Raw genomic sequence first — 24,727 nt, forward strand, 5'->3', positions numbered from 1 at the left:
CCCCCACGTCATGACATTGCTGGTTTATCAGCAGAGGAGCATGTTGGGCAGCTCACACACACAGAGTACTTACAAGCAGACACAGTGTGTAGACAGAAAAAGGAGAACAGACGCATTTTGGAGTAAAAAGTGAAGATAAAGGTTAAGTTATAACACTGAAACACCCTCAGGAAGAGGTGCTTTAAGACATGGCTAGCTAGCTAGCAGCTAACATCCATCCACAGTGTTTTAGCTACTTCTAAATCACTAATTCTCGCCTCCATGGCGACAAATAAAATACGTTTCTTACAAGTAGCATTATCACTGCAGGATGAGGAATAGCTAAACATGCTTCACTACACACCTTAGGAGGATACAATAGCTCACCGGCATCAAAATGTAAACAAACGCCATGGGTGGATCTACACCTGACATCCACTGTAATGATACCAAGTACAGTAGCGTATCTAGACGATACTACTATCATTACATCGATATTTTTTGGCATCACAACATCTTCTTTCATTTAAAAAAAAAAATGTGTATTATGTTTATAAAGTCAGTAAATATGTCCCTGGACACATGAGGATTTTGAATATGACCAATGTATGATCCTGTAATTACTTGGTATCGGATCCATACCTAAATGTGTGGTATCATCCAAAACTAATGTCAAGTATCAAAGAAGAGAAGAATAAGTGATTATTACATTTTAACAGAAATGTAGATATAAAATGTTAAAACAGAAAATAAGCAGATGGTAACAGTAAATGAACAAGTAGATTAATAATCTATTTTTACAGTTTGTCCCTCATAATGTGTACAAAATAATAGGTGTATAAATGACACAATATCAGCAGACTAATTAGGAGTCTTTGTTTGTTTACTTACTACTAAAAGACAAGTTGTCTAGTATGTTCAACATTTTATTTAAGGACAAACTTGCAATAAGAAACATATGTTTCATGTACCGTAATATTTTTTCTTCAAATAAAGTCAATACGATACGCTCTGTGCTGAAAGCTCATTGGATCTGCTCTTGACGCTTTATAATCCGACTAGTCAACTAATGGTTATAAATAGTGGATGACTAGTCGACTATCAAAATAGTGGTTAGTTACAGCCCTACAGCACACTGCATTACAATAACAACATCCAACAAAGTAAAGGTTTCAAAGAAAGTACCTTACACAAGCATAATGTACTCAAAACACTTGTTGATAAATTTACTAAAAATATTATGCTTTGACTTAAAATTCTGGTCAAAATTGTCCAATGATGTATTCACCAATAAATGTGGAGGATTTTTGCATTTTTGACATTTTATTTCTTACACAAGTGAAGTGAAGTGAATTACATTTATATAGCGCTTTTTCTCAAGTGACTCAAAGCGCTTTACATTGTGAAACCCAATATATAAGTTACATTTAAAGCAGTGTGGGTGGCACTGGGAGCAGGTGGGTAAAGTGTCTTGCCCAAGGACACAACGGCAGTGACTAGGATGGCAGAAGCGGGGATCGAACCTGCAACCCTCAAGTTGCTGGCACGGCCGCTCTACCAACCGAGCTATACCGCCCCAAAAGGCACACTCTATGTAACTACTCTACTGGTATTAATGCTTAGGTTCAGTCACAGCAAAGCATTATTTTTCTATTTATTCCTTGTTGGTGAACATTTTTGTGGAATTTTTTGATACCACTATTACATGTCTCCATCCACTTTTGCTGTAAACATCTTAAGGCAGGGGTGCTCATTACGTCGATCGCGAGCTACCGGTGGATCACGGAGGGTGTGTCAGTCGATCGCCAGCCAGGCATTAAAAAAATAGTCCTAAAAATGAGCGATCATAAATCTTCACTATGACGTCACTTTGGTCACTTGATTGACATTCACGGCACCTCGAGGGTCTTCTGAGATGACGCTGGCTGCTGCCAGCTCATTATTAAGAAAAAATGACCGACAGGAAGGCGAGAAACACTTTTTATTTCAACAGACTCTGGCGCCGTACCTGTCGTCAAAACTCCAAAGACCGACTGCACAGTTGCACAATAAAAGCGCTGCTTCATCCTGCCTGCACTAACAAAATAAGAGTCTCAGAAAGCTGGCGTGCACAAGCTAGCAAGCTACGGAGTTTGCCGCCAATGTATTTCTTGTAAAGTGTATACAAAGGAGTATGGAAGCTGGACAAATAAGATGCCAAAAACCAACCACTTTCATGTGGTGTTGGACAGAAAGGAGGACTTTTTTTCTCCTCCATTTGAAAATGCGGACGTTATCAGCACTAACTGTCTGATTCCTATCAATGCAAGTCATCAGTAATTATCAGCACTAACTGTCTGATTCCTATCAATGCAAGTCATCAGTAATTATCAGCACTACTGTCTGATTCCTATCAATGCAAGTCATCAGTAATTATCAGCACTACTGTCTGATTCTATCAATGCAAGTCATCAGTAATTATCAACACTAACTGTCTGATTCCTATCAATGCAAGTCATCAGTAATTATCAGCACTACTGTCTGATTCCTATCAATGCAAGTCATCAGTAATTATCAGCACTACTGTCTGATTCTATCAATGCAAGTCATCAGTAATTATCAACACTAACTGTCTGATTCCTATCAATGCAAGTCATCAGTAATTATCAGCACTACTGTCTGATTCCTATCAATGCAAGTCATCAGTAATTATCAGCACTACTGTCTGATTCTATCAATGCAAGTCATCAGTAATTATCAACACTAACTGTCTGATTCCTATCAATGCAAGTCATCAGTAATTATCAGCACTACTGTCTGATTTCTATCAATGCAAGTCATCAGTAATTATCAGCACTACTGTCTGATTTCTATCAATGCAAGTCATCAGTAATTATCAACACTACTGTCTGATTCCTATCAATGCAAGTCATCAGTAATTATCAGCACTACTGTCTGATTCCTATCAATGCAAGTCATCACAATCAGGTAATACACCAACTTATATTCTTGTCTTCATGAAAGAAAGGAATCTATATGTGTTAAACATGCTTGCATTATCTTTAAACACCTTTAACTTGTTAACAATATTAACTATATGTGTTAAACATGCTTGCATTATCATTAAACACCTTTAACTTGTTAACAAAAACATATATTTCATAAATAAGTAAATATAAATGATATATATGAATGAGGTAGATCCGCGCGACTTGATCAATTGAAAAGTAGCTCGTCTGCAGAAAAAGTGTGAGCACCCCTGTCTTAAGGTATAAAATATATCAATATTATACAGTACATTTTTGCAAACTTCATAGTTATCATCCATCCATCCATCCATCCATTTTCTACAGCTTGTCCCTTTCGGGGTAGGAGGGGCCTATCCCCTGGTGCATGTGTTTGGAGGTGGGAGGAAGCCGCAGTAGAACCCACGCAGTCACGGAGAGAACATGCACACTCCACACAGAAAGATCCAGAGCGCAGGATCGAACCCAGGACCTTCGTATTGTGAGGCAGACGCACTAACCCCTCCCCCACCGTGCTGCCATCATAGTTATCAATTATTTGTAATTGTATTTCAGAAATGTCTAACAGCTGTATGTATGTAAATCAAAAGAAAGTATAACTTTGTTTTATTTCACTCTGCAATAGCATCCCGAACGCCTTCTAAAGCATGAGTTTGAGAGAGTTGTGCTTTTGAAAGGTTGTTTTGTCCTTTTGAGATGTAAATACAGCACAAGTATGAAAATTCTTTCCCCGGAGTCTGAAGTAAACAAATGTTTCAGCGGCCCGCCAGCAATGCAGCTTGCTGGAAGAATTATTAGCGCAGACTAGTGCAGTAATACGTTGCCAGCATACAGAAAAACATAATAAAAACTCATCATTTCTGCACATATCCTCTATGAGACTACAACCTTTTGGGCCATAGAAAAAACAGCAATTGCTAAAATGCATACTACTAAATCCACATTTCCACATGAATGAAATTAGCTAAAAAGGCTAGCCTAAAACATTAGCATGTTAATGTTAGCATGCAAACATGGCACAAGTGGCGCTAACTCTCACAATCCATCATTTTTAGGTTTAAACAAATAAAACTAGTTAAAATGCGAGCATAAGACATTAGCATGTCAATGTAATTTTGTTTTAGCTAATAATAATAATAATACATTTTACTTATAAGGTGCCTTTCTGGGCACTCAAGGACACCGTACAAAATCAAAACAATAAAATCAAATTGGATAAAAACAACAAGAAAGATAGAGAAGATAAGATGATTACAATGAATAAGCAGTCAGGAATAGGTGTGTTTTGAGTCTTGATTTGAAGAGGGATATTGAGTGTAAGTTACGAAGGTCTGGTGGTAAAGAGTTCCAAAGATGTGGGGCAGAGCGGCTGAAAGCTCGGGCACCCATGGTGGACACTTGAAATAAGGGGACAGTGAGATGGAGGATCTTAGGGAACGTGAGGGTGTGGCCACATGGATCAGGTCAGAGAGATATGACGGAGAGAGGTTATGGATGGCTTTGAAAGTGAGGAGAATTATTTTAAAGTGGATACCATGTTTCAGTGTTTCCCATAAACTGCCAAGATACCTGTGGCGGTGGGGGCGTGGCTATGGGCGTGGTCACCATGACATCATCGAGTAATTTGCATAATTTACTACAATGATATGATTTTCTCTAAAAAGGCTCAAAAAATGTATACTTACTAATTAATAATAACAGTTTTGTTTTAAACGTCCATCCATCCATCCATCCATCCTACATTATGAATACACCAAAGATAACTACTACAGTATCAAATTAGTATTAGTATCTGAAGCACCGTCTCCACGTGTGTTTATTGACAACAGGGTTATAACCTGGACATGTTAGCTTGTCGGTATGGTAACAGGTGAGTGTTACTGCGTGCGTCTGCCCCGGCCCCCGAGTCAAACAGCGGCGGTGTTAATGAAGCAGCGTCAGGCTGCTCACCGTCAGTGAAACGCTCGGTGAAATCGCGGCTTAACGTTCAATATATGACGAGCGATGCAGCTATAACCTATCTCACCTGGTAGAGCACCCGCTGCGGCGACCCACTTCGATCCCACCTGACAGTCGCTTTACTCCGCGTCAATCCCCCCTCTCACCCTCTCTCGCCCCTCCCCCGTCTCTCTCCAGCTGTCCTTTCAAAATAAATGCATTCAAATCCCGAAAATAAAAATTAAGAAAATCCGAGTCGGTGCTGCACACTGCACAGGTTCGGACCACTTTTGAACTTGTTTGCCAAGACGTCTTACCCTCGTATTTTGATCCGGTCGGTCCGTTCTTCTTTTACTTCGTCGTCGTCGTCTTCTTCTTCTTCTTCTGGCCCACCAGGTGAATTAAGTGCTGTTAGCGGAGTTACAATGCATAGTAGGCTACCGCCACCTACTGCACCGGAATTGTAACTACAAGCTACATTCACAGACAGAGTCCCATTGCTTTTATGAGCGGTCGAGCGAGTCAAAAGCCGAAAAATCTGTCGCTTGGCTGCGTGGGGGCGGTGGTCCCTGGTTCCCTGGGCACCACACCTACTGTTTGTGGGATGGGCTCTCGGGGAGGCTGGGGCCGTACTCTGGCTCCCACACACACTGGGAGTCAAATGTATTGTACATACAAATTCACATATACTCACACACATACATACACACATACATAGGTACCTACGCTCCCACATACATATACAAATACAGTACATATTTACACACTCAAAGTTCGTACATCCACACGCACATTCATCATACAAACATGCACATACTGTACATATACATTCACTGTACAAGCACACATATACACATACTGTACATATACATTCACTGTACAAACACACATATACACATACTGTACATATACATTCACTGTACAAACACACATATACACATACTGTACATATACATTCACTGTACAAACACACATATACACATACTGTACATATACATTCACTGTACAAACACACATATACACATACTGTACATATACATTCACTGTACAAACACACATATACACATAGTGTACATATACATTCACTGTACAAACACACATATACACATACTGTACATATACATTCACTGTACAAACACACATATACACATACTGTACATATACATTCACTGTACAAACACACATATACACATACTGTACATATACATTCACTGTACAAACACACATATACACATAGTGTACATATACATTCACTGTACAAACACACATATACACATACTGTACATATACATTCACTGTACAAACACACATATACACATACTGTACATATACATTCACTGTACAAACACACATATACACATACTGTACATATACATTCACTGTACAAGCACACACATACACATACTGTACATATACAAGTACATATGCATACATACACTCATGCACATAATCACGTTTCATCAAACATATATTAACGTTGTTGCCCTAGGGTAAACTGGGTAACACATGGCCATAACCTATTGTTACTATAACAATCTACAAAGTTAATGTAGGTTGCTTCTCCTTCTTCCCCTCCATTTTTCTGCATTCTTTCGTATCTCAAGTTATCATGACGTATATGTATTGTTGCATTTGAACAACTGTATTGTTGATAATAAAGGTAAAGTATTGGTATTGTTTATTATCAACAGCACTATTTCTATTGGTATTCGTATTTCTCCATTTGTAGTGTAATAATGCTCATTGTCATTTCTGTATTGTTTTTTATTTTCGCTAACTGCTTATTTGCTATTACTTTTACCATCATATTTGTACATGTCCTATTTGCTGATGTTGCTCTGTTGTTGTTGTTGTTGTTGTTGTTGTTGTTGTTTTTGTCTCTCTGTCTAATCCCCCTCTTGTCCCCACAATTCCCCCCTCTGTCTTCCTTTTTCTCTCTTTCTATCCCCTCCTGCTCCGGCCCGGCTGCACCAAATGATAATATAAATACATTTAATAAAGTCAAATACAAATAAGGCAACAAGAGAAGTATCCTACACTTCTCTTTTGTAAAGTCAATGTGAACAGCCGATATGGGCATCTACATCTGCTATATGATCATCTACATCTACTATATGATCATCTACATCTACTATATGATCATCTACATCTACTATATGATCATCTACATCTGCTATATGATCATCTACATCTACTATATGATCATCTACATCTACTATATGATCATCTACATCTACTATATGATCATCTACATCTACTATATGATCATCTACATCTACTATATGATCATCTACATCTACTATATGATCATCTACATCTACTATATGATCATCTACATCTACTATATGATCATCTACATCTACTATATGATCATCTACATCTACTATATGATCATCTACATCTACTATATGATCATCTACATCTACTATATGATCATCTACATCTACTATATGATCATCTACATCTACTATATGATCATCTACATCTACTATATGATCATCTACATCTACTATATGATCATCTACATCTACTATATGATCATCTACATCTACTATATGATCATCTACATCTACTATATGATCATCTACATCTACTATATGATCATCTACATCTACTATATGATCATCTACATCTACTATATGATCATCTACATCTACTGTATGATCATCTACATCTACTATATGATCATCTACATCTACTATATGATCATCTACATCTACTATATGATCATCTACATCTACTATATGATCATCTACATCTACTATATGATCATCTACATCTACTATATGATTTGCCTGAGAAGCTGGACAGGACAAAAAAACAAACAAACAAAAGCCGAAAAATCTATTTGTGGCGGACGTAATTCTTTCGTGGCGGGCCGCCACAAATAAATGAATGTGTGGGAAACACTGATGTTTGATGGGTAGCCAGTGGAGTTGCTGCAGAACAGGGGTGATGTGCTGGATTGAAGGGGTTCTGGTGATTATCCGGGCTGCAGAGTTCTGGAGAAGCTGAAGTTTGTGAAGTGACTTGTGAGGGAGACCAAACAGGAGAGAGTTCCAGTAGAGAGGTGACCAGGCTATGGACTAGTAAGGCAGCAGTATGTGGGGTAAGGGATGGACCAGGCTATGGACTAGTATGGCAGCAGTATGTGGGGTAAGGGATGGACCAGGCTATGGACTAGTAAGGCAGCAGTATGTGGGGTAAGGGATGGACCAGGCTATGGACTAGTATGGCAGCAGTATGTGGGGTAAGGGATGGACCAGGCTATGGACTAGTATGGCAGCAGTATGTGGGGTAAGGGATGGACCAGGCTATGGACTAGTAAGGCAGCAGTATGTGGGGTAAGGGATGGACCAGGCTATGGACTAGTAAGGCAGCAGTATGTGGGGTAAGGAATGGACCAGGCTATGGACTAGTAAGGCAGCAGTATGTGGGGTAAGGGATGGACCAGGCTATGGACTAGTAAGGCAGCAGTATGTGGGGTAAGGGATGGACCAGGCTATGGACTAGTAAGGCAGCAGTATGTGGGGTAAGGGATGGACCAGGCTATGGACTAGTAAGGCAGCAGTATGTGGGGTAAGGGATGGACCAGGCTATGGACTAGTAAGGCAGCAGTATGTGGGGTAAGGGATGGACCAGGCTATGGACTAGTAAGGCAGCAGTATGTGGGGTAAGGGATGGACCAGGCTATGGACTAGTAAGGCAGCAGTATGTGGGGTAAGGGATGGACCAGGCTATGGACTAGTAAGGCAGCAGTATGTGGGGTAAGGGATGGACCAGGCTATGGACTAGTAAGGCAGCAGTATGTGGGGTAAGGGATGGACCAGGCTATGGACTAGTAAGGCAGCAGTATGTGGGGTAAGGGATGGACCAGGCTATGGACTAGTATGGCAGCAGTATGTGGGGTAAGGGATGGACCAGGCTATGGACTAGTAAGGCAGCAGTATGTGGGGTAAGGGATGGACCAGGCTATGGACTTGTATGGCAGCAGTATGTGGGGTAAGGAATGGACCAGGCTATGGACTAGTAAGGCAGCAGTATGTGGGGTAAGGGATGGACCAGGCTATGGACTAGTAAGGCAGCAGTATGTGGGGTAAGGGATGGACCAGGCTATGGACTAGTAAGGCAGCAGTATGTGGGGTAAGGGATGGACCAGGCTATGGACTAGTAAGGCAGCAGTATGTGGGGTAAGGGATGGACCAGGCTATGGACTTGTATGGCAGCAGTATGTGGGGTAAGGGATGGACCAGGCTATGGACTAGTAAGGCAGCAGTATGTGGGGTAAGGGATGGACCAGGCTATGGACTAGTAAGGCAGCAGTATGTGGGGTAAGGGATGGACCAGGCTATGGACTAGTAAGGCAGCAGTATGTGGGGTAAGGGATGGACCAGGCTATGGACTAGTAAGGCAGCAGTATGTGGGGTAAGGGATGGACCAGGCTATGGACTAGTAAGGCAGCAGTATGTGGGGTAAGGGATGGACCAGGCTATGGACTAGTAAGGCAGCAGTATGTGGGGTAAGGGATGGACCAGGCTATGGACTAGTAAGGCAGCAGTATGTGGGGTAAGGGATGGACCAGGCTATGGACTAGTAAGGCAGCAGTATGTGGGGTAAGGGATGGACCAGGCTATGGACTAGTAAGGCAGCAGTATGTGGGGTAAGGGATGGACCAGGCTATGGACTAGTAAGGCAGCAGTATGTGGGGTAAGGGATGGACCAGGCTATGGACTAGTAAGGCAGCAGTATGTGGGGTAGGGGATGGACCAGGCTATGGACTAGTAAGGCAGCAGTATGTGGGGTAAGGGATGGACCAGGCTATGGACTAGTAAGGCAGCAGTATGTGGGGTAAGGGATGGACCAGGCTATGGACTAGTAAGGCAGCAGTATGTGGGATAAGGGATGGACCAGGCTATGGACTAGTAAGGCAGCAGTATGTGGGGTAAGGGATGGACCAGGCTATGGACTAGTAAGGCAGCAGTATGTGGGGTAAGGGATGGACCAGGCTATGGACTTGTATGGCAGCAGTATGTGGGGTAAGGGATGGACCAGGCTATGGACTAGTAAGGCAGCAGTATGTGGGGTAAGGGATGGACCAGGCTATGGACTAGTAAGGCAGCAGTATGTGGGGTAAGGGATGGACCAGGCTATGGACTAGTAAGGCAGCAGTATGTGGGGTAAGGGATGGACCAGGCTATGGACTAGTATGGCAGCAGTATGTGGGGTAAGGGATGGACCAGGCTATGGACTAGTAAGGCAGCAGTATGTGGGGTAAGGGATGGACCAGGCTATGGACTTGTATGGCAGCAGTATGTGGGGTAAGGAATGGACCAGGCTATGGACTAGTAAGGCAGCAGTATGTGGGGTAAGGGATGGACCAGGCTATGGACTAGTAAGGCAGCAGTATGTGGGGTAAGGGATGGACCAGGCTATGGACTAGTAAGGCAGCAGTATGTGGGGTAAGGGATGGACCAGGCTATGGACTAGTAAGGCAGCAGTATGTGGGGTAAGGGATGGACCAGGCTATGGACTTGTATGGCAGCAGTATGTGGGGTAAGGGATGGACCAGGCTATGGACTAGTAAGGCAGCAGTATGTGGGGTAAGGGATGGACCAGGCTATGGACTAGTAAGGCAGCAGTATGTGGGGTAAGGGATGGACCAGGCTATGGACTAGTAAGGCAGCAGTATGTGGGGTAAGGGATGGACCAGGCTATGGACTAGTAAGGCAGCAGTATGTGGGGTAAGGGATGGACCAGGCTATGGACTAGTAAGGCAGCAGTATGTGGGGTAAGGGATGGACCAGGCTATGGACTAGTAAGGCAGCAGTATGTGGGATAAGGGATGGACCAGGCTATGGACTAGTAAGGCAGCAGTATGTGGGGTAAGGGATGGACCAGGCTATGGACTAGTAAGGCAGCAGTATGTGGGGTAAGGGATGGACCAGGCTATGGACTTGTATGGCAGCAGTATGTGGGGTAAGGGATGGACCAGGCTATGGACTAGTAAGGCAGCAGTATGTGGGGTAAGGGATGGACCAGGCTATGGACTAGTAAGGCAGCAGTATGTGGGGTAAGGGATGGACCAGGCTATGGACTAGTAAGGCAGCAGTATGTGGGGTAAGGGATGGACCAGGCTATGGACTAGTAAGGCAGCAGTATGTGGGGTAAGGGATGGACCAGGCTATGGACTAGTAAGGCAGCAGTATGTGGGATAAGGGATGGACCAGGCTATGGACTAGTAAGGCAGCAGTATGTGGGGTAAGGGATGGGCGAAGACAATTAATGTTTCGTAGATGAAAGTAAGCAGACCGGGTAATGTTGTTTATGTGGGCTTGAAAGGAGAGTGTGCTGTCGAGGATGACACCCAGACTCTTGACTTGGGAGGAGGGTGAAACGGAGGAATTGCCGAGATTAACGGACAAGCTGTTGGTTTTGGCGAGAATGGTTTTTGTACCGACAAGTAAGATTTCGGTTTTATTACTATTGAGTTGAAGGAAATTGGATGAGAACCACTGCTTGAGTGTGTAAGGGAGGAAGCAGTTAATAGATAACATCCTGTTCCTCAGGACCAATACCGATAAGCCATTGATATCTATTATTTAGATTCAAGTGTAGTTTATGCGCACTCTTGTTATCAGTGCAGATGTCTTCACAGGCTTTCAAAACACCGTCGTGGCGATGATGGCCTTCCAGGCGGCTGATAAGGTTTGATGTGTTAGAGCTCCAATGTTTGAACATTTGCTGCAAACAAAATGTCTTGCTCTGAAAGTGTGAAGCAGTTCTACTTGTCCTTCTCTTCCATGAACAGTTCCACAGCATCCAAAAGCTGAAAAAAGCATGAGGGTACCTTGCCTTTTGATAGTGCAGTGCAGCGGCAGGTCAACTGGAAGCCCTTGGTCCAGCTCAGCGATAAGATTCCGGAGTTGCCTGTGGTTAAGTGCATGTGTGCAGATGTAGTTGAACCATTTCCATCACAGGCTTCATGACCTTGTCTAAATTCAATGATCTAGACACCAGTTGCTCCCAGTGGATAATGTAGTGGAAATTTCAAAACTGGGCAAATGTTTAGTCAGCTTTGCACAGCCCCACAAGCCCATTGACAGATCCCATCATGGCTGGTGCTCCATTCCTGGCTATTGCAGTTAGTTGCACATTTACTTTGGCAAATGCAGCCATCATTGTTTCTTTCACATCTGTCTTTTAAAGGCACAATATCAAGGAGTTCTTCTTTTATCACACAATCGTTTGGCAAATATGTGGGCTCTGTACCGAGGATGTGGTTGTGGCTTGTACAGCCCTTTGAGACACTTGTGATTTAGGGCTATATAAATAAACATTGATTGATTGAAATATTGCCAACTCAGGCTTGTCACAAGTCTCATCCAATGCCACACTAAAATACTCACATGCTTGAGTGCAACTGTGATTCAATAGTCGTGTTAATGTGCCACAGTTGGACTTCTGATAGTCTTCTTTTTAGTTTGTCGTCTTCAGGAGACAAGATTTCAACAGCGTCACTGAGGCATTTTTTAACCAAGTCCCCTTCATTGCGGGACTTTTTAGCCTGTGCAATCTTCCAAGCCAGTTGATATGATGCAAGCATTACGCTCTCTGAGTGCTTCTGACAGTTTTGGAAAAACTGTTTCTGCTTTTCTGTCTGACATTTCAAAGTGGCCAACTTGTGCTTGCCAAGTTTTGTCCCTTTTGTAAATTCCTGGTGGATGTTAGCTTGGAGTGAGCTGACCATTTGAAGCTTTGAAATGAGCTAATGACGCCTGACATATAAGGCAGAATCATGGCTTGCCATTACCATACTTGCCAACCTTGAGACCTCCGAATTCGGGAGAGGGGGCGGGGTTGAGGTGCAGGCAGCATACCCCTTCCCCTTTCAGCTTTTCTGGATGACATAAAATTCTTTTTTCCAATCATTTTGGAACTTGCAAGCGTATTTCTTCTTCTTACTTGTCGTCGCCATGTCTCTTCTTTGTTCTTCTGCTTCGTCTCCTTCTTGTTGTGTGTGCACTTGTGCACTGAGATCCAAAAGCCGTAGATGTTATTGTAGCGTCCCGGAAGAGTTAGTGCTGCAAGGGATTCTGGGTATTTGTTCTGTTGTGTTACGGTGCGGATGTTCTTCCGAAATGTGTTTGTCATTCTTGTTTGGTGTGGGTTCACAGTGTGGCGCACATTTGTAACAGTGTTAAAGTTGTTTATACGTCACCGTCAGTGTGACATGTATGGCTGTTGACCAAGTATGCCTTGCGTTATCATTAAACCAGTTCAAAGATCATACAACGTGTCAGCATTTCTTGACATCTTGGAGTAAAGACCATTGTTAAACCCGTCCAACGCTACATTATTATGTGACTGGGCCGACACGCTGTTTATATGGTGGAAAAGCGGAGGCCTGGACAGCATGCGGCTGTTAAGGGGTGAAGGTTTCAGGTGAGAGAGGACGTTAAAGGCAGTACGCCCCCAATATTGTTGTCCGGGTGGAAATCGGGAGAAATTCGGGAGAATGGTTGCCCCCGGAGATTTTCAGGAAGGGCACTAAAATTCGGGAATCTCCCGGGAAAATCGGGAGGGTTGGCAAGTCTGGCCATTACACTGAACAAAAAAATAGCAACTCTCCCACTCTGTTAAAAATGTCCTGTGTTCTTCTTCATATTTTGGTTTTGCTGTGCTTTTTTTCCTGCCATTTTGAGAGCGAACTTGTTTACTACTGTGATGTCACGCACATGCACGTTTGACCTCTCTCAAACCGGCTTCGGCTTCTTCTTCTTTTTATGTGCAACTCAAACCGGCTTAAGCCAGGCAAAAAAAGTAATCAGAGTATTGTAATCCAAGTATTTTCTTTTTTTTTGTGTGATGATCTTTTCTTTCACTCAGGACGGCTTTTAACAATCCTGCGCCGCATCGTTAGTGTCACGGCCAATAGAAAAGGCCGCGTGTTGAACGCCACGGTGTTTTACAAGCTAGATTTTGAGAAAACGCCCTCTTTGTGTCAATGAAGCGGCCGCACTGCATTTTGGGAAATGTAGTGTTTTGGACAGTAGATATACTACATAACGCCACATGAAAGAGTCTACACCTCGTGGGCACTAATAGAGTTAAGAGCCACATGAAACCAGCCAAAGATCCGCGGGCTGACCGAGGAGAAAAAAGGATGGCCCTAACCCGCCTGTCGCACTCTACGTGTAATATTGCCTCATTGGAACCTTTTTTTTTAAAGTCTATTATCAAAGCTATATTTGAATGTTATCAGATTTATCGGTATGACGCCATAATTCCTCATATCGGCCCGGTAACTATTTTCCCGCTATTTATCCTGGACTTCTACTAAATCCTTTTCTCTGTTTCTAGGTGAACCACCAAAAAGCAGCGTGATCTCAGACTGTGGTGGTAAGTCCAACGTTTTTTCATTTCAATATTTTGGATTGGTCAAAAATTCACCATTATTGGGTTTGTCCAAAAAGGCCTTTCACTTTTTCACCGTTTTTTCACCAACATTTCTTTCGCAAGTCTTCAGCTTAATGTTCATTAGATGTTCCGTTTTACCACTTTTTGAAAAAGTGGTAAAAACCTCTGCAGCTTTTGGTGTTGGATAAATCAAGTCTATTTGACCAAACAGGCACCGCCCCAAGAGAAGATGGGGGTGGACGACCCAAAGCCCTCAAGAGGCTAAGTGCCATGTGGTCTTCCTTCCGCAAAGGCAAAAGAGATCGTAAGTTTTCCACTTATTTGCAAAGAGCATTTTTGTGTCATTAGACCAGGCAACAGCCTTTTGGTAATGCTGATGCTCACCATGGATGACTCAAGCTTTGTTATTGCAAAGCAGCAAGCGTGCCTGACAGAAAGCTCTCTCTCACAATACGCTAGCTCAATTCTAATTGACATTGGATATACCATATACACCTCCAAATGTGTCATTGAAAACTGCAACTAAGATGCATGGTACAGTCATACAGCTGGTGTGTAATAAGTACAAGACTTACAGTATAAACACTTTGTAGGACTCAACAAAAGACATGATTGGCACTTTCAACTTAATGGCAAAGACTGTGTTTTCAAATAATAACAGCAGTAAAAATGTGAGAAAAAAGAGCAAAAAATCAGATTGTAATGAGAAAAAGCTAAAACATTGGAAACTAATAGTTAATAATAACTTATTTAGTCACCTCTAACACACCCTATTGTCTTTAAATATATTGTATATAATATCTGTTTTCAGCATTTTTATTAAATAATGATATATGAAAGTATACTTGACTTTTTAGTATGCAGCCCTTGGTGGAAAAAGTTGACACCCCTGATCTAAAATATTAAAAACTCTCAAAATAAAATAAAACATACTTAAAATATAAACAAAGTTAAGATAGTTAGTTAGTTAATTAAAAAATAAAATAATACTAATTCATCCAATCATCCATTTTCTACCGCTTGTCCCTTTTTGGGGTCGCGGGGTGGTGCTGGAGCGGGAGGTGGGGTACACCCTGGACAAGTCACCACCTCATCACAGATGTACAACATTCACACACTAGGGACCATTTAGTGTTGCCTATCAACCTATCCCCAGGTGCATGTCTTTGGAGGTGGGAGGGACCTATCCCCAGGTGCATGTCTTTGGAGGTGGGAGGGACCTATCCCCAGGTGCATGTCTTTGGAGGTGGGAGGGGCCTATCCCCAGGTGCATGTCTTTGGAGGTGGGAGGGGCCTATCCCCAGGTGCATGTCTTTGGAGGTGGGAGGGGCCTATCCCCAGGTGCATGTCTTTGGAGGTGGGAGGGGCCTATCCCCAGGTGCATGTCTTTGGAGGTGGGAGGGGCCTATCCCCAGGTGCATGTCTTTGGAGGTGGGAGGGGCCTATCCCCAGGTGCATGTCTTTGGAGGTGGGAGGGGCCTATCCCCAGGTGCATGTCTTTGGAGGTGGGAGGGACCTATCCCCAGGTGCATGTCTTTGGAGGTGGGAGGGGCCTATCCCCAGGTGCATGTCTTTGGAGGTGGGAGGGGCCTATCCCCAGGTGCATGTCTTTGGAGGTGGGATGAAGCCGGAGTACCCGGAGGGAACCCACGCAGTCACGGGGAGAACATGCAAACTCCACACAGAAAGACCCCAAGCCCGGGAATCGAACCCAGGACCTTTGTATTGTCAGGCACACGCACTAACCCACTAACCCCTGTGCCACCGTGCTGCCCATACTAATTCATGAATTCATTCATTTATGACAACAATAACAGTGTTATATATGTCACTGAACAGGTTATGGAGTTACGCAATCATCATATCATTTGTTTAGATTTTTATTCTATTCTTACTTGGGAAAAAACAACAGTAAGAAAAAAGAGCAAAAAAATGGGTATGTTACGAGACAAAGCTGAAATGTTCCAAACAGTAATTAATAATCATTTGCTTAGTCATCTATAATACAAAGCTGACACAAAATCTGTTTTTAGCATTTTTTAAAATGCTGTTCTGTATACTTTGACTTTTCAGTATGCGACCCTTGGTGGAAAAAAGTTTGGACACCCCTGAAGTAAAGTATCAAAAGTATCGTTATTTTCATTTGAGAATCGGTATTAGAGCACGGCGATAGCAATATTTCAGTATCGATTCACTCATCACTAATCCTCACTTCCATAACAGGAATGGGTAAAGATAACAAAATGCGCTATTAAAAAAAAAAAAGTCTCTTTCTTCCAGATAATGCCTGCACACAACAGAGAGTACTTCTTCTTTATCAACTTAATCATGTCACATTATTTACCTGCTTCACATTATTTACCTGCTTCACACCCTTATTATTTACCTGCTTCACATTATTTACCTGCTTCACACCCTTATTTACCTGCTTCACATTATTTACCTGCTTCACATCATTTACCTGCTTCACACCCTTATTATTTACCTGCTTCACATTATTTACCTGCTTCACACCCTTATTTACCTGCTTCACATTATTTACCTGCTTCACACCCTTATTATTTACCTGCTTCACATTATTTACCTGCTTCACACCCTTATTTACCTGCTTCACATTATTTACCTGCTTCACACCCTTATTTACCTGCTTCACATTATTTACCTGCTTCACACCCTTATTATTTACCTGCTTCACATTATTTACCTGCTTCACACCCTTATTTACCTGCTTCACATTATTTACCTGCTTCACACCCTTATTTACCTGCTTCACATTATTTACCTGCTTCACACCCTTATTATTTACCTGCTTCACATTATTTACCTGCTTCACACCCTTATTATTTACCTGCTTCACACCCTTATTATTTACCTGCTTCACACCCATATTATTTACCTGCTTCACACCCTTATTATTTACCTGCTTCACACCCATATTATTTACCTGCTTCACACCCTTATTATTTACCTGCTTCACACCCTTATTATTTACCTGTTTCACACCTTTATTATTTACCTGCTTCACACCCTTATTATTTACCTGCTTCACACCCTTATTATTTACCTGCTTCACACCCATATTATTTACCTGCTTCACACCCTTATTATTTACCTGCTTCACACCCATATTATTTACCTGCTTCACACCCATATTATTTACCTGCTTCACACCCTTATTATTTACCTGCTTCACACCCATATTATTTACCTGCTTCACACCCTTATTATTTACCTGCTTCACACCCATATTATTTACCTGCTTCACACCCTTATTATTTACCTGCTTCACACCCATATTATTTACCTGCTTCACACACATATTATTTACCTGCTTCACACCCTTATTATTTACCTGCTTCACACACATATTATTTACCTGCTTCACACCCTTATTTACCTGCTTCACACCCATATTATTTACCTGCTTCACACCCATATTATTTACCTGTTTTACACCTTTATTATTTACCTGCTTCACACCCTTATTATTTACCTGCTTCACACCCTTATTATTTACCTGCTTCACACCCATATTATTTACCTGCTTCACACCCTTATTATTTACCTGCTTCACACCCATATTATTTACCTGCTTCACACCCATATTATTTACCTGCTTCACACCCTTATTATTTACCTGCTTCACACACATATTATTTACCTGCTTCACACCCTTATTATTTACCTGCTTCACACACATATTATTTACCTGCTTCACACCCTTATTATTTACCTGCTTCACACCCATATTATTTACCTGCTTCACACCCATATTATTTACCTGCTTCACACCCATATTATTTACCTGCTTCACACACATATTATTTACCTGCTTCACACCCTTATTATTTACCTGCTTCACACACATATTATTTACCTGCTTCACACCCTTATTTACCTGCTTCACACCCTGGGGCAAAATGCATGCCGGAGCAGGAATGATGTTTGCTGGCAAACAAATGCCGTTTATGTCCTTGGTTAAACACAGCTAAAATAAGACTACTGATATATTCATTTCCCATTCTGCCCATCCTGGTTAGAGCTGGAGCCTATCCCAGTGAGTCTTGTCAACTTCAATGCACATATGGACACTTGAAGTGACATTTCAAGGACTTCCTTGTGGTCTATCTAACATGTCATGGTGCTTCTTTGGTCCAAATGTTGCAAAGATGACTTTCTACAGACCCTTTTTTCAGCGTCTCTTCAAGACGCACCGTTTTGTGGCCGTCATCTTTCTTGTAGTTTTTAGCGCTTCCATAGCGAGTCTACTGACAAATGAAGTTGGAACTATATGTCACTTTGTATTAGAAATGGGAACAGCGGAGTGCATGTACGAGCCAGTCTGCCCCACAACAAGAGGATAGAGACAAAGGAGGAGCTTATTGACTACAATGGCAGAGCCACGCAAAGCACCTTGGGTAAAATGATACCGTCCGCTGACGTCACATCTGACAAAAACATCACCCTTGGGGCCAACTCAAACGGCTTGTTTGGCGGGAGCATGAAGGAAGCCAAGATTGTTTTTGATATATCTCCAGGTTAATCCTTTCGCAATGCAGTCAGCTGAAAATGATGGAAAGCGCCACTGTACATAGCAGCTGAGGCTGTGTTCAAAATTGGAATTGCCACAAAACACAGTACAAGATATACAACACTTTACTGACGTTTAGAAGCTAAATCCCCCAATTTGTCACGTTTCATGTGTCAGGTGAACTGTGAAGAGTGGGACCATATAAATCCCCATCCTACTGTAGTAGTTTGTGAATAAAGAAATTAGGGGTGCTATTGAAATCCCAATCGCAATTCTTACTCCTCCCGATTCTAATCAAAATCTATTTAAAAAATTATCGGTTTTATAATTACTATTATTTGTATTCTTTTTATAAGAATGCATTTTAAAAAGGTCTTTTTTAGGCCACCTCCATGCAACCGGAAGGGGTTTTTCTAAAAGTTTCATTCTAATTATTCTAGCAAATAATACATTGGCAAAATGAGTGTGAATGGATTGTGACTGGAACAGTCACCCCAGGAATTGGAATTGAGCCAATGGTTAAGGTGTCCAAACATTCACACCACTACAAATGCCCAAATACCACTTTGAGCTAAAGGAGTGTTCACACATTAGATTGGCAGTGTAATACTTGTTGATCAGTATTTTGTCTACATGACAAAAATAATATCTCCTTGTTTGTCCAAAAAGGTTGATGAAAGTGGCATTTGACAAGTTCCCCACAAGGTAGAGGAAGTAGCCACTCAGTCAGGGTTATCTTGCTTAGTTGTGACAACAACAATCCATAGGATGAACGCCAAGTGAAAAGCTAACAAATACATGTGATTATGACACATTTCTCTGAAGGAGTGAAAGAGCAAGATCCTGTAGAAGCAAGACCAATATTGGAAGAGAAGGCATCCAGGCAACCTCGTTTTGTCAGTGGTCAGTACTTTTTTGAGTACCTGGTGGTCGTCAGTCTGAAGAAAAACAAAGATGGCAGCAACTATGAGCCGCAGATCACCTACCAATTCCCAAAGGTTGGTTTTTTATCAACTCTTTTTGGTTTACACCAAAGCAGATGAAGACTATAATTATGAAGGGGCTTCCACTGCATGTGCCCCTTAAAAAAGAAGATTAGGGGCATTTTTATTAGGAATGCACTTTATTTTCTCAAGCTGATGCAGATCACTTCCAAACTTAGGTGGATTTGACATTTTTCATGACAAAAGTCATCATCTTCAACAACGTTAAAGGGCAAGTCGTCCAGCACTAGAAATGGGTACTGAATCCGGTCATTTTTTACCCCTTGCACTTTGGCACTTGGTGATCACTCCCACCTTTAGGTAATGTTGCAATTTTCATTGATAAAAAAGAAGTTGACTAAAAAAACGCTCTAAAGTAAGGCTCCACATTCCTAAAAATTGGCTAGCTTGATGTTAATGTACATTGACTTTGCTATTGACATGCTACTGATTAGCATCAGCATTTTTACATGGCGATTTCAACCCATGCAAATGTGTTAATGAGAACTACAACTAAGATGCACATTACAATCAAATAGCTGGTGCATAATACATGCAATGCTTACAATATGAACACTTTTAGGGCGCAACCAAAACACCATAAACCATACACTACTGCCATCTAACATCTTGGACTTGCAACTTAATGTCATACTAGAAAATGAGGCTCAGAAATGCCATAATAAAACAAGATTTCACAACTGGACAGCCGTTATCATAATCGGCTCATTTTTAAACGTTGCAATAAAAAATTTGACTTTATTACCAAAAACAATAATTATATATTAAGTACCGAACATTGGTACCGTTGAGTACCGGTATTGATTTCCAGGTACCGTAAATTAGCCAATAAAATGGAATCCGCTGATAAAGGCAAAATAATATCAGGGAAAGTGACATAAATGTGAGTGAAATGTTATCATTGTGAGGAGAAGAAACGTTTGTTTGGGAAAATAATGTGTCCTGTAGCACTCATTTATCTGCGACACACTCAACCGCCCCGCCCTGATAAACAATCTGGAGACGGCCACTTCAAACAGCGACTAAACTACGACGCTAAAGCTAGCAAGAACAATTCATACACCCACAACACATGTCATCTGTTGTGTTGTTGTGATCGACATCATGGATGTACAAACAATGTACAAACAATCATACACACACAACATATCTCATCTACTTGTGTTGTTGTGAATTACATCATGGATGTAACAACAATGTACAAACAATCATACACACACAACACATCTCATCTACTCGTGTTGTTGTGAACGACATCATCCATGTAACAACAATGTACAAACAATCATACACACACAACACATCTCATCTACTTGTGTTGTTGTGAACGACATCATCCATGTAACAACAATGTACAAACAATCATACACACACAACACATCTCATCTGTTGTGTTGTGAACGACATCATCCATGTAACAACAATGTACAAACAATCATACACACACAACACATCTCATCTGTTGTGTTGTGAACGACATCATCCATGTAACAACAATGTACAAACAATCATACACACACAACACATCTCATATGTTGTGTTGTTGTGAACAACATCATGGATGTAACAACAACTGTTGTTGCAACTTGAGAGGTGCTCTCTCTTTATTTTGAAAGAGCCTGAAGTGAGTGGCCTCTTTACTTGTCATGCTGAGAACAACAGCACAGCACACTTCCTCCTTCACAATAATAGTGTGTTGTTACATCCGGTCTGACTGCACTTACAAAATAAAGGTTTCAAAAAAGTAACCTGCGCAAGCATAAAGCACTTAAAGCACTTACAAAATAATTCAATCAATCAATCAATGTTTATTTATATAGCCCTAAATCACAAGTGTCTCAAAGGGCTGCACAAGCCACAACGACAGAGCCCACACAATTATGCTTTGACATAGTTTTTTGGCATTTAATTAACAAACATTTTATTACATTAATTTGATACAAAACGCAGACACTCTATGGTGGTAAAATAAGTGTAAAAGGTAAAAAAACGGAGTTAAAACGGAAAAACTTAATTTTTATTGCTATTGTTAATTCAATTTATTATAATTCCTATTATTTTTTATTCACTTGTTGTTGATTATTCCTTACTAATTTATTTTCAGGTTTTTTCAACTATATTGAAAGTTGAGTTTTGGTGGTACAATAAATAGTCATATTTTCAAAGTAATGAATAATTGTGTAATTAATCATGATTACAATAGCAATCAAAATAAAGGGGGCGGCGTGGCGATGGTTGGGAGAGTGGCCGTCCCAGCAACCTGAGGGTTCCTGGTTCGATCCCCACCTTCTACCAACCTTGTCACGTCCGTTGTGTCCTTGGGCAAGACACTTCACCCTTGCTCCTGATGGGTGTTGGTTAGCGCCTTGCATGGCAGCTCCCGCCATCAGTGTGTGTGTGAATGGGTGAATGTGGAAATAGTGTCAAAGCGCTTTGAGTACCTTGAAGGTAGAAAAGCGCTATACAAGTACAACCCATTTACCCATCCATCCATCCATTTTCTATCGCACGTCCCTTTTGGGGTGGCGGGGGGTGCTGGAGCCTATCTCAGCTGCATTCCATTTACCATAAATAATGGTGATTATTATTTTTGCCATGATCACCCAGCCCTGCTCTGAAAGATGGTGTTTGTCTACAATAAACTCAGGGGAAGTTCATAAGACTTAAGAGAAAAGTGGTTTGGGGTAATATCACCTCATGGGAATATTTGCTTGAATCTGTTATCAGAGCTATTCTCTAACGGTATTATGTTTATCAGTGTGATGGAATCATTCCTCATATTTAATGGTGGACAGATAGCGTGAGAGACCATTTCCAGAAGTGTGTGTGTGTGTGTGTGTGTGTGTGTGTGTGTGTGTGTGTGTGTGTGTGTTTGTGTGTGTGTGTGTGTGTGTGTGTGTGTGTGTGTGTGTGTGTGTGTGTGTGTGTGTGTGTGTGTGTGTGTGTGTGTGTGTGTGTGTGTGTGTGTGTGTGTGTGTGTGTGTGTGTGTGTGTGTGTGTGTGTGTGTGTGCTTCCAGAGAGACGGGATGGGCAGATCTCAAAAGGAGGAGGAGGAGCGGACACTAAAGGCCATCACGCTCTTCTGCTTCCCTGAGGGCATCAAGTGGGCTCCTCTGACAGAATACCACAGGTCCAAGAAATAGCCTTGTGCTGATCACGTCCATCCATGGTTGGCCTCAATCGTGTTTGTCCGTCTGCTTGCAGCGAGACCTTTTCCTTCGTGCTAACGGAGCTGGACGGCAGTCGGAGAAATGGATACTGCAGGAGACTGCTGGTGAGCCGGCGTGTGACGTGACAACCGGCGCAATGTAGCCTGACCTCACCTTTTCCCCTGCAGCCCGGTGGGAAGGGGGCTCGTCCACCTGAGGCCTACTGTATCATCAGCAGCCTGGCTTGTTTTGGCCTCTTCTCCGAGGTGACTATTTGGACTTCAAGCTAGTCAATACTTGGAACAGGACTGGCTGATACTGACTTTTTTCTGTCTGGACAGATTTTCGATGAGGTGGAGAAGAGGCGGCAGATCTCCATGGCGATGATTTATCCATTCATGCAGAAACTGCGGGAGGCTCCATTCCCAGCTCCTGGAAACACTGTGGAGATTAAAAGCTTCATTCCTGAGTCGGGCACTGAGGTCAGAGCAATCCTATTCCTCCACTTGGCAGCTATACTGTATATCTATCACAGGGACACCTGTTGATATCGCTAAATATTGATATTTATTATGCTCAATGGAAAATAGGGACCAGGAGTAAAATGTATAAACATTTTTAATTGAAATGTAACCTTCCTCTGGTTGTAATTCCATCAGCTATCAAGGCAGACAGGAAAGGTCAACACAAGAATGGGAAACACTCAAATAGTTAGAGTTAGAGTTTGAGTTTATTTTCGAACATGCAAGCATACAACATGATACATCACAATTTCCAGTTTCTCTTTTCAACATGTTGGAAAAGGAGTAGGAAGAAGCAGAGCTTATTTAATCCTACCCCTTTTCTTTACATAACAATTGCTGAAACGTTTTTATTCACTTCCTGTTCTCAATTTATTCACAATAAACTCCATAGGTAATCACAATAAAAATAAATAAATAAATAATAGTAAGAATTTAATAATAATAATTGGTGAAGAAAGTCATATTTCATATGATGAGATAAGTAAGATTACTTTAAGAATGAATGAATGGATGGATAAAATAAATTGAGAATGTTTGTCATGGTTCTTCTTCTTTGTACTTTGTAAACACTTTAAGTTTGAAGAGTTTCTTGAAGTGGATCATATTAGTACATTGTTTGATTGCTTTGCTTAATCCATTCCATCATTTAATTCCACATACTGATATACTGAAGGTCTTAAGTGTTGTACGTGCGTACAAATGTTTTAAATTACATTTTTCTCTAAGATTATATTTCTCCTCTTTTGTTGAGAAGAATTGTTGTATATTCTTGGCTAGCAGGTTATAGTTTGCTTTGTGCATCATTTTAGCTGTTTGAAAATTCACTATGTCGTGGAATTTCAGTATTTTTGATTCAATAAATAAAGGGTTTGTATGTTCTCTATATCCAACATTATGTATTATTATAACTGATCTTGAAGTGTACTTTTGTAATTATTTCCCCATATTTCTACACAGTAGCTCAGATATGGTAACACTAGTGAGCAGTAGAGAATATGAAGTGATTTTTGGTCTAGAACATGTTTTGCTTTATTCATTATTGACGTGTTTCTTGCTACTTTATGTTGTATATTTTTTACATGAGATTTCCAGTTCAATTTATCATCAATCATTATACCCAGACATTTGTTTTCATTTACTCTTTCAATTTCTATTCCGTCTGTTTGTATTTGTGTTTGA

General features: G+C 41.4%; 1 protein-coding gene across 3 annotated transcripts in view; it reads left to right on the top strand.

The window, feature by feature from the left end:
- Positions 1–24,727, top strand: part of LOC133645421 (DENN domain-containing protein 2D-like) — an 88,657-nt gene that overhangs the window by 17,739 nt on the left and 46,191 nt on the right. For all 3 annotated transcript variants that reach the window (XM_062040255.1, XM_062040254.1, XM_062040256.1), the window contains 7 exons: positions 14,283–14,321; positions 14,551–14,643; positions 19,696–19,868; positions 22,893–23,005; positions 23,080–23,149; positions 23,213–23,290; positions 23,366–23,506. In XM_062040255.1, coding sequence (XP_061896239.1) covers positions 14,283–14,321; positions 14,551–14,643; positions 19,696–19,868; positions 22,893–23,005; positions 23,080–23,149; positions 23,213–23,290; positions 23,366–23,506 — 707 coding nt within the window. The remainder of the gene's footprint in view (positions 1–14,282; positions 14,322–14,550; positions 14,644–19,695; positions 19,869–22,892; positions 23,006–23,079; positions 23,150–23,212; positions 23,291–23,365; positions 23,507–24,727) is intronic.

Source organism: Entelurus aequoreus, unplaced genomic scaffold (genome assembly GCF_033978785.1).
Source record: "Entelurus aequoreus isolate RoL-2023_Sb unplaced genomic scaffold, RoL_Eaeq_v1.1 HiC_scaffold_53, whole genome shotgun sequence".
Classification (NCBI taxonomy): domain Eukaryota; kingdom Metazoa; phylum Chordata; class Actinopteri; order Syngnathiformes; family Syngnathidae; genus Entelurus; species Entelurus aequoreus.